Source organism: Phyllostomus hastatus, unplaced genomic scaffold, assembly GCF_019186645.2.
Source record: "Phyllostomus hastatus isolate PE091 unplaced genomic scaffold, TTU_PhHast_1.1 phas_contig_86, whole genome shotgun sequence".
Lineage (NCBI taxonomy): Eukaryota > Metazoa > Chordata > Mammalia > Chiroptera > Phyllostomidae > Phyllostomus > Phyllostomus hastatus.
The window spans coordinates 42,557,337-42,569,389 of NW_025333977.1; the positions used below are offsets into that span (position 1 = coordinate 42,557,337).

The 12,053-nt window shown below is 37.9% G+C and overlaps 1 protein-coding gene across 1 annotated transcript in view; it reads right to left on the reverse strand.

Moving 5' to 3' along the window:
* The window catches only part of SLC9A9 (solute carrier family 9 member A9), a 528,656-nt gene that overhangs the window by 268,846 nt on the left and 247,757 nt on the right, over nt 1–12,053 (reverse strand). The window contains exon 9 of the mRNA XM_045851938.1: nt 2,369–2,457. Within this exon, the coding sequence (XP_045707894.1) occupies nt 2,369–2,457 (89 nt within the window). The remainder of the gene's footprint in view (nt 1–2,368; nt 2,458–12,053) is intronic.

Genomic DNA, 12,053 nt, shown 5'->3' on the forward strand with positions numbered 1-12,053 from the left:
CATTGTACTCAAAAGAGTCAAAACTGCCTTGGCTGGTGTGGCTCAGTTGGATGGGTATCATCCTACAAACCAAAAGGTTGCAGGTTTGATTCCCACTCAGGCCACATGCCTGCGTTGTGGGTTCAGTCCTCAGTCAGGGTGTGTGCAAGAGGCAACAGATCAATGTTTCTGTTTCACACTGATGTTTTTCTCCCTCCCTTCCCTTCTCTCTGGAATCAATTTAAAAAACAGAAAATAATTTTAAAAAGAGTTGAACCCTGCAGACATGTGAAAAATAAATGTTTATCATTGGATACCACTAGAATTGAATGGTTGTCTGTTGCAGAGAAAAAGTTCACTAATAAAAATACCATTTGGTTCATGCCCCTGTATGTCCGCCAGAGTGATGTTTCTAAAATGGAAATCCAGCTATCCTAAAATTAGTCTGTCAAAGACCCTTCAGTGACTTCCTGTTGTTGTTTGAATGGTGTCCTCCCAAAATTCCTATGTTGAAGTCCTACCCACCAGCATGTCAGAGTGCAACCTTACTTGAAAACAGGGTCATTGAAAATGTAAAATGTAATTACTTGAGTTAAAATGAGGTTGTACTGGAGTAGGGTAGACACTTAATCTAATATGAATGGTGTCCTTATAAAAGGGGACATTTGGAGACAGACATGCTCACAGGGAGATGCCATGTGAGCATAAAGGCAGATACCAGGATGATGTGTCTATAGGCCAAAGGGCACAGAAGACTCCCAGAAAACCACTAGATGCTAGGAGACAGACTAGAAGAGATTCTCCCTCACCGCCCTCAGAAGGAAACAATTCTACCAAAACTTGATCTTAGTCTTCCAGCTCCAGAACTGTGAGATGGTGAATTTTAAGCCACTCCCCATTACCTTAAGGATAAAGTCTAACCTCCTTCACAGGGTATGAGAGTTTTTCTTTTTTTTTTTCATTTTATTATTATAGTTGACAAACAATATTAATTTCAGATGTACAACAGAGTGAGCCGACATTTATATACCTTACACTGTGGTCACCACACTAAGTCTAGTAATCACCTCTCACCATGCAAACTCATCACAATGCTATTTCCTATGTCCTCCTTCACCTTTTTCTCCCACCTCCCCACCGCCTCTCCTCTGGCGACCATCGGTTTAATCTCTGTTTCTATTGTCTGTTTTTGTCTTGTGTGTTCATTTGTTTGACTTTTTAAATTCTAAATCTAAGTGAAATCATGCACTATTTGTCTTTCTCTGTCTGACTTATTTCACTTATTATCCTCTAGGTCCCTCCATGCTGCCACAAACAGCAAGATCCTATTTTTATTTTTTATTGCTGAGTCATACTCCATTGGAAGTTTTTCATAAGCTGGTCTCTGGCCACCCCTTTGGTTTCATCCGTCACGAATCCTGGTAGCTTCAGCCTTACCCCATTCTCTAGCCACACAGGACTATTTAAAGTGCCTCCATCAACTCCTTTAGAGCTTTTGTCTGTCCTGCAATTTTTTCCTCAAATGCCCTTCTTACTACCGTCCATTCCCCCACATAATTTACCTAATTATAAATTTACCTAATTTACCATAATTTACCTAATGGATTCCACATAATTTACCTAATTAACTTCTATTTGTATTTCAAGCTCCAGATCGGGCATCATTTCTGGAAACTTTCTCCTCACTTTCCCAATCCTAATGACTAGAGGATGCCTATTGAATACTCCCCAAACACCCTATGTAGATATTTCAATCATGGTTTATTACACATCTTTATCAACACACTTGATAATGGACCTCTTGAAGGTAGGGTCACGTGCTGCCTGTCTCTGTTCCTGCAACCTGGCACAGTGCTGGCCACAGAGGGGCTGTGCAGCGATGTTTGTGGAAGGGACCTGGAGTGTTCTTGTGCAAACATCTAAGCAGAAGTGTCTTCAGCCTTTGCAAGGTGTGTTCTCTTGTCTGACAACTGGCAATTGAGTTTACTTGGAAGCAAAAGCACCCAATTAAAAACTGAACATCACTTTCTTATTCTTCTTCATTTCTTTTTCTCTACAGAACTGCAGAGTCCCACATGCTTTATGATGCTTTTAGATGTAAGTGACTGTGAATTATTACCGGCTGTGGGCCTTTCATCTTCAAGATTGACAGTCTATAGTCCACATTTCTCAGGAGGGAGAGATTATTATAACTATATTTTTGCTTACCAAGAGAATTGTTAATGGTTATCCTGGAGGGGAAAAAATCTATAAATATCCAAACTTTAATGAAGCCTTAAGCTTACTTTCTTCCTTTACTAATGAAATTCTTTCTGAGTGCACTGCCAGAATTGCTACATAACCATTACACTGAAAAAAGACACAAAGCCGGTAGCGGATTTTTTTTTACCTGTTTGGTCCTCATTTTGGAATCCAACGACAGATTGTTGTAGGTATAATGTGCCTGTGTGACTCCACAGAAGAGAACAGCCACTATCCCTGAAATTCAAAAATATACCAGTTAAAACCAATTTTCTTTCTCATCTATGTCAAAGGGTAGGCCTATCCCAGCTAAGGGAAGATGAACTTTGTGTCAGTAGAGTTAAAACAGCTAGTAATTACTATGATAATGAAGTCAGGCAAACCTTGCTACTTGCTTTAAACATTGGCCTGACAAGATTAAACCTAAAGAAAAGTATTAAGAAGTAAATTCTTCTTGAGGATAAATGATTCCCCTGGTCACGAGTTAGGAAAGTCATACTTGAAAAAAACATAAACGAAAGACTGTATAGCCAACTCTGGGCTTCTCACAGTGCCAACTGCTTTGCTGCGTTTTATACAGAATGCTGGCACATTTGCCCAGATACTTTCTTTGCATTGGGTACTTTGAGGAATTTGAAGAAGTTCCCATCATAGCATAATTTAGTATTAAAAACTACGAGTCACAAACATAAGAAATCTATGATGGTTTTCTTGACCCTGCCAATGACCTTACTTGCCAAGCTGGAATGAGAGGCCCTTGTTTGTCCATATTACACCTCACTTTGAATGCAACATGAAGCTATGCACACACAAGATACTCCCTGGGGCCGGGGGGTGGGAGCCAGTGAAGGGGGTTGGAAGGGAACGTGGGGGGATAAATCTGTCTCTGAGCTGGGGTGGAGAAGTGGTTGGGACTGTAGTCTGCTTTGGATTAAATATTCTGTTGATTATGAGAAATTGAGCATAGAAGAGAGCTTTGAGAAAAACACAAGATGTAAGTATTCCTCAATTCAGACCAAGGGGATTTAGCTGAATTTTAAGCAGCAGAATCTTTTCAGCTAAAAACACTCAAATTAAATGTTGATGATTCTTGAGAGTATAGAGTTATGTGAGCTGAACACTGACATTTCCAATAAATCTGCAATAAAGAATTTTAAAGAACTAAGCATATTTTAATATGTAGACTTTATTCTTCTATTTATATATTGGTTATTTGGGGGATTGGCTTTGGATAAAATATTATTAAGACCTATCCAGCTGACACCACTGCCTAGACATTTATATTACTTACTTCTTTTTAATAGTATGTCTCAAAATTTTAGGCAAAAGATGAAAGCAACTAGAAAATTTTGCCAAGAAACATATATTCAGTATGCATTTCTACAGATTTTTGGGTACTATCCTAGTTTCTTAGCCTCTCTTCAAAAACTCTAAGGAAACAATGCTTATAAATGTTATATTTTAATCTTTACAGAATTTCTATGAAGAAACAGCCAATATCAGGGAAACTTTTAGAGTACTGAGGCTCTTCAAGAACTTCAAGGTACAAGGATGATTGCCATGCATGTTGTTTGCTATCAAATAGTTTTCTTTCTTTCTTTAAAAATGTAATTTATCTATCTCTGTTGATGCTTTCATCTGTTGGAGATGTTTCCAGATGAGGCTGATGTGACCGTCTCACTGTGGTGGAAACATTATGACTCTATGCTGATCTGGGGAGACCTCATGGATAAAAAGGGTGGGGGTGTGTGAGCAGTGCACAGATGTGTGCTGAGACTGAGAAGAAGTCACACAGATGCATTCCATTGGACAGGGAGAGGACTACCATATACTAACGCCCATGGTGGGCCAAGACTGCACTAGTTATAGTTACATCATTTTGTTTACTTCACTGATTTATTACCTCCAAACAAACTTAGTATGATTAGGTTAACCAGCTTCTCCCACTGTCTTTCCTTTCCCACTAATCGCTCCTCTATTCTTTCTGCTACTCAAGGCCAGAACTTGGGGGTCACTGTTTACTTTTCCTCTATTTATACATTAGCGATTTCATTGGCTTGACCTTTGAAACTTACCCTAAACCTAGCCATTTCTCAACACTTCCACCGCCAACCATATTTTATTAGCTACCATCATTTGTTGTCTGGATTATAGCAATAAACTCTTAATTGTCCCCCATTTCCCTTGTTGCTCCCCCATTACATACATATCTTCCATTCAGCAATAGTGATTCAGTTAAGACAATTTAGATCATGTCTAAACTGGCTCAAATTTTTGGAATGGATCTTTGGCTCAAAGTTTTGTAATGGATCCCATAGCTAAGAGACCCTGCAGGATTGGGCCCTGCCCCCTTCTCTCCTGTCCATGGGTGTCTGACCCATTCCTGTCATTCTCCCCCCTGTGCTGTTCTCTCCCCACTCAGGGTGTTCCACTGCAGCGCCCGTGCACTTCTGGTTCCCACCATGTGGAAACTCAGCTCCACATACTCACATAGTTCCCTTCTCCCCTTAAGGTGTGACATCCTCGGACAGGCCTTCTCTGTGAACTCTATAAAAATGACCGCTCTCATCATTCTCAACTTGCCTATCTCATTTTATTTTTCATTTCATATTATGTACTTCCATCTAACATTTGATATATTTATGTGTTTTTGCCTTCCTGCACTGCAATGAAAAGCCCATTGAGTGCAGTGGGATTCATTGGTCCCTAACCTTGGCAGCAATGCCAGGCACGTGGTAGGCACTCAGCTGTTATTTGAATAAATAAAAGACCACTGCTATCTCATGTAACAAGTAATAAACTCAAGTAATTTATTTAAGGTCACCTTGAAAGTGGCCAAACTGAGATTCAAAATTCCACAAACTCCCTGTACTATTCTGCCTGTATTAGACCATTTGTGAGTGTCTTAAGGTAATCTTAGATCATCTAAAAAATATCAATTTCTGATGTCCCCATGAAATAATCAGAGATTTGATGATGAGGATTGCATCTCTGAGCTAGCTGGGTATCTTGTTTGAGAATATTTTCCCTAGCAGCTCCATTGGTTTTCTTGTCTTGCTCCCAGTGGAACACTAACAGGCCATGTTTCTGCTGGGACTTTTGCATCTTGTATAAATATATCACACAAACAACTAACAATGAACGGAGTGCCTATGTGACCAGAGGCTTGATGTTGTAATTAACATAAAACAACTACATTGATCTGACTCTCTGTCTTAGCATACATAATCATAACTTTATACCTTGGTACTTATCTCACACAAAACACTATAATTAGTATGACTTTTATAAGCCACAACACATTTTGAAGATGTCTCATCTAAATACATCTATTACTTATAAATTTTCTGCCATCTAAACAGACTTAGAGTTGACAGTTTCTACCTTACAAAAGTGCATTTTAGCTGCCACTGTATTTTTACATGTTTATGACTGCTTATACTAGTGCCACTGGCATGTGGGGCTCTAGACAACTCTCTTACATGATCTGGATCTCAAGTCTCAGGCATACAAGTGAGGGGGAGGGACCAAATGCTTTTTGGGCCAATCAGCAAACTAGTGCCTCAGCTCCAAAGCTGCAACCCTGGGCCCCCTCTGGGACTCTGGGCTGGGGCCCCCCAGACCACACCCTTCTTTACCTAGGCCTGTTGGGCTCTGCCAGTGTGGAACCCCAATGGGAGTGGGAGGCAGACATGTGGGAGAAAAGGGTCTGCACCAGAGCTTGCCAGGTGACTTTAGTTCACTGACCACCTTCACAGGACCCTCTCAGAGAAAGCAGAAGCAGCTAGGCAGTGTTTTCAGAGGTCTGGGTCCCTGTTCAGTGGTTTCCTTTTAGGAGCTTGTAGATTGTCTTCCCTTTGCCCCTTCAGTGTCAGGGGTCACACACTTGCTTCTGTGAATACTACTTCTGTGTTGCTTCAGCATCTCTTGTTTACTTCAGCTCTCTGCCACATGCATCCCCAATTCCTGGCATTACATTCTGTGATTAGCCAGCCAGTTCTTTTCTTGATTGAATCTTGACCGGTCCTTTCCTGTGGGCCCCTTCTTATTCTAAACCTTGATGGTTCTCTGAAGCTATCGATGATTTGTTATCTGGAAATAAGACCCAACCTGTATCCCTCTGTTATAACTGGGACAATGGGAGATGCCAAATGCATCTGAGGTGCCATGCCAAGTTCCAGAGGAGTGTACTCAGTCTTATTTCAATACTACCTATGTTTGGAATTGGTATTTTTTAAAACTGACGTGAAGTCGAGCCACTAGATCGGAATAAGTGGCTTGGGGCTGAGAGTACATTAGGTCTAGAACTATTAAAGAAACATGACCCAGACTGTGATGTGTGTCTTCTGATCCCCAGTTGCATGATCTTTCCAAAATGTGAGTGCTGTCCCACAACAGAGTAGCTGACTTAAGGTGCGAGAAGTTCTCCATCATTTGAAATGTTTGGTTCAATGATCATCTATCAGACCTGGTATAGAAAAAATTCTTTTCTTAAAGTAGAGTTTGAATATACTCTAATTCTGTGGTCTGTTATTTTTCTATACACTATTTTATTAATTTACTAGGATTACTACCTCAATGTCTCTTTTTAAATCCAGGACAAGGAAATAATATTGGTTCTAAGTGAAATCTTTAAACATTTTTAATAGAGGCACCCCAACTTTCTCAAAAAGTAAAGACAAAGTAAACTTGTAGACTTTCAAATATTCTTTTAATTTTAGACAACTCTTTCTAAACTAAAAAATGTTAAAATATCATTACCACACCTTTTAGTCATAAAAATTTATTTTTTTTTCAAATCAGTTATGAGGTTTGAAGATAAACTCAATGTATTTTCAGGTGAAAGTACATTAAAAATGGTGAATTCTGATGTCCGTATCCAAGTGACTTTTCTCCTTCTCCTCCTTCTTCTTTCTTTTTCTTCTCTCTCCTTCTCTTTCTCCTTTTTCTTATTCTTCCTCTTCTTTTTCTTCTTCTTTCTTCTGCTGTTTCTTAACTCTTCATGTTTCTTGTCCACATTACGCTTAGGCTGTACTTAATTTAAAGCTGTCTTTCCTATACACTAGAAGCTACTTGATCTACCTGGAAGCTCAACTATGGCCCAAGAATCTGCATTAGGCAAGAGATATATCAGGACTATACCTAATGTCTCTGAAGTGTTAATGTATACCAAATCACCTGGGGATCTTGTTGAAATTCAGATTCTGCTTCAGTAGGATTGGAATAGAGCCCAAGATTGTGCATTTTGTACTACAAGGGATGTACATGCTACTTGCTGGTCTTAGCGTCATATTTTGAGGAGCATATCTCTGGTACTAAGTATTAACTCACCTTTTCTATGGTCCCAACGTGAGTATTAACTCACCTTGACCTTGTATGGTCCTAAGAAGAGACTTCCACCATATTATTGCCTGTTTAGCATTTGGGACAATTAAAAGACAGCACCAGAAGATCAACCTACTTTTTTTATTGCCATTTTTTCATGGCTTAAAAATGTATTTTTGAACTATAAAAATGTTTTTAAATTATATATTTGTGTATTATTATCTATACTTTCTTTCTGTGATTTTCCAAAATTGGCACAATTCTATGAGGTAATTTTAGTTTCCTGGAACAATTATCTATTAAGGACATGTGAAAAGTTTAAAATTTTGTTCTTTATTTTAAAATTATTTATTTTTAATCCCAGTAATACTAGAATGTGAAAGAAATTACTTGCATGGAATAAAGTTGATAATATATTTTACTATTTAATAGTTCAATAAAATTTTCCCCTCCAAAAATAAAGCAAACAAATCATAGTCTTTAATCACAATATTATAAAATTATAAATGAATAAAAAAGTATAGCTACATAAATATATCCAGGAGGGGTTTTTAGCTGCATTCTTCTAAATAAAAGTAAAGCTGAAAATGAAAGTAAATTGTAAATTTTAGCTTGTGTAGAAATAAATAACAATAAATATATGGTACATTCCTTATCAAAATCAATGGGGTATTCCTGCTGATGTTTTCCTCTAGGACTTTTATGGTGTCATGGTTTATATTTAAGTCTTTAATCCACCTTGAATTTATTTTTGTGTACAGTGTAAGTTGGTGATTGAGTTTTATTTTTTTTATATGTAGTTGTCCAGCTCTTCCAATACCATTTTTGAAGAAGCTATTTTTACTCCATTTTGTGCTTCTGCCCCCTTCATCAAATATTAATTGATCATAGAGACTTGGGTTTATTTCTGAGTTCTCTATTCTGTTCCATTGGTCTATGTGTCCATTCTTATACTAGTCCTAGGCAGTTTTGATTGCAGTGGCCTTGTAATACAGTTTGATATTGGGTATTGTGATCCCTCCTACTTTGTTCTTCTTTCTCAAAATTTCTGCAGCACAATTTATAATAGCCAAATGCTGGAAGCAACCTAAGTGCCTATCAGTAAATGAATGGATCAAAAAACTACAATACATTTACAGGATGGAATACTACACAGCAGAAAGAAAGAAGGAGCTCCTACCCTTTTTTTTACAGCATGGATGGAACTGGAGAGCATTATGCTAAGTGAAATAAGCCAGTCGGTGAGGGACAGATACCATATGATCTCACCTTTACGTGGAACCTAATCAACAAAACAAACAAGCAAGCAAAATATTACCAGAGACATTGAAATTAAGAACAATATGACAGTAACCAGAGGGAAAGTGGGAGGGTATGGGGGGAGGAGGTAAGGGATTTCAGGAATAGCTATAAAGGACACATGGACATAACCAAGGGGGGTAGAATCAGGGGAGGGAGGTGGGGATCACTGGAGTAGAGGGGGGGAATGCAGACAATTGTACTTGAACAACAATAAAATCTAAAAAGAAAAACAAAAAAAACCAAAGGATTATTCAGAAGAAAGTTTATAGTCTTCATGAATTCTATTAGCAAAAAATAAAAATAAATGGACTATTCTCCTCAAGAATCTAGACAAGATACATTAAAATGGACACAAAGACAGTATAATTAAAAACTTAATAAGGAGAAACAGTAGCCAAAAAGAACATATAAAACTAGATTCTGTCAGTAACACTAAAAGTTATAAAATGACAGTGTGCATGTCTTCCAGGCCTGGCCCCTCAGACCTCCTCTCTTCCTAGGCTGCTGCTTTCTGGCTGTGGCTGCAGGGACACAATGGGTGATGTTGCCAATGGCTTTACCCAGTTAAGACTCAGTTTTTGCGTGTGGTAGCACCCATCTGTTATGAGTATAAAGCAATATAATGGATATTAAAATACTTTATAAATTAAACACTAACTAAGTAAATATTAAGTTTTACTACAATTACTAGAAGTAGAGAAAGGAAGATGACATGAAAAGAGGGAATTAGGGAAGCTCACTCCAAAGATAAACACTGCAACATTTCCTGTGTAAGGAGATGTGGAGGAAGCAATGCAAAGCATCCAGTACATGTCTCCCACATCCTGTGCCTTTAATCATTGTTTGATGCTTTTTTTTCCACATTAAGTCCTGGATCAACGAAAATCTGATGAAACTGTGCTCCTTACTCCTAGTAATCCAAATTAGACCACTCTCAATAATACTATATTTGAGGTACCAGATTTGTACAAGTTAGCTTGGGTATCCGCTATTCATCCACTGAAATGCTATTTACCTACTGAGGTCACTCAATGAGCAAAGCACAGGTTTTGGCTATGGGGACACAAGGATGCATAAACCTAGTCCTAGACCTCATACAGTTTTGTGTGTCCTCAAGAGGCAGCATGTACACAAAGACATGTAAGAGCAGGTATAATGAACTAGATGACAAAACCATAGGAATTCTGAGGAGTGATTTTTGGGGGGCTGAGAAAAGTAGGAAAGAGGTGGGGAGAGTTTTCTTAAAGGACCAGAGGCATTTGGGTCTTGAAAGATAAGAAGAGTCTGGGAGTCCAGGGTAGGGAATTCAATGTGAATGAAGGGAGAGAGGTCAGAAACTATGGAGTATAGAAGAGAAATATGCAGTTTACCAGCATATTTTGGGTTTTAATCTGTTATAGGGAATGAATACAGATTTAATTAATAATTGTATTTTTCAAATATAAAACTTAACAGAAGCAACTAATATACTCTATGCTCAAAATGGCCAAATTAATATCAGGACAAAAGTACTTCTCTGAAATGTTTTATTAGTAATATAGTATTCATAAAAATTAGAAATAACAAACATTTAGTGTATCTTCTGCTGGCAAAAATTACTTCATTTTATTTCCCAACAAAAGTAAAAACTGATCATTCTGTTTCCATTTGTGCTGGAAAAACAAGCAGTCATTAAATACAACTGCTATGCCTGTCTAAAGCCTTGAATTCAAGTTGTATTCATGAGGTGCTGTGCCAATGACAAATGAAACCAAGTGCATACATCTGGGTCTGAAGGGAGTAGGGCACACTCAAAAATATTTGAGATTTAAAATAAATAAGGAGTTCTGGAAGAAATCAAGAAGTGGCCCAGAGAAAATAAGAGTGTGTGACTCATGCGTATACACAAGATTGCCTTTTGGTGTCTGCACAGTGAGACTTTAGTGGTAGGCAAGATCCCTGAAGGGCTGGCTGCAGGGACTCATTTATGCAATTTTGAACTAGAACTAGAACCAGCACTTTATAACCCTAGCTAAAATTGCTGTTTGAGAAACCACAAAGAGGTACACAGTTAAATTCAAATTAATTGGCAAGCAAAGAAATTTAGGAAACAGCACAGGGTGGTCCATAATTCCTTGCAAAAACTAGTGATTCTGCTAGCAAGTACATTCATTACAGAGAGACTAATTTTCAGAGTACAATTCACACATTTTGGTTAAGAGTACCATTTATACTGTTCTCCTTGATTCTCACTTCTGGACAGTCTCACAGAAGTACTAACAAATTCTGTATATGAATGGATATAAACATATGCTTATATGATTAAGGTTCAATGTCTGGTTGTAAATTAGATAAGAAAACTGTACTACATTGTGTGTCAGGAGATTTGCAATGTATTGGTCATGGTTCAGACACTTAACTAGTTGGCTGACAGAAGCAATTTAAATTCATTGCCTGCTCTATTGTTTTCTTCACAATGAAGGAAAGAAGATGGTCTGCATTAGTATTCTTCAAATTTGGGTAAACAATACATCCTAATAAGGGTGGAACAAAATATAAGAACATCATAATTTTTATTAGAATTTCTGTGTATTCTAAAGTATATAAGTACCCTTGTGGGCCAAAAAAATACCTATGCTTGTATGCATATAATCAAGCTTTTATTATTTTATTTTGCCAGTAAGGGTAAACTCAAGAAACTCTGGCAAACACTGCTCTAGATGACCTAGGTGATCTAGATGACCTAAGCATCTTCCAATCTTAAATGTCTGTGATCAGAATGGTTCAGTTATTACATTTGCTTCAAGGTCTGCATATATGGGTTTGAAGAATTAGTTGTGGCCCACAGCTTCACATTGACTTGTGGGTAACTGATGTGTCTCCCCCTTGACCTAGATCTCCTCAAGGGCTGTGTCTACCACCTCCTGCTTCCTATTGCCCTCAAGCCCATGACAGAGCCCAGCAGACATTAGGTGCTCAAATGTAAGATTGTCAAAGGAATAAATCTCTATTTCAAGAAATATTTATCTGCTTTGAAAAGAGAATGCAGGAGAAATTAGTTTTGATCCTCACAGATGAATCTTTATCTGGACTTATTAGCGGCAGAGTCCATTTTCTTCTAATATCTATATTTTCTTATTCAACACTACTGTCACCTACAATCTCTATTATTGATAACATTATTCAGGAGTCCTTTTCTCATTAAAAGTTGATGAAGTCTTCAGATA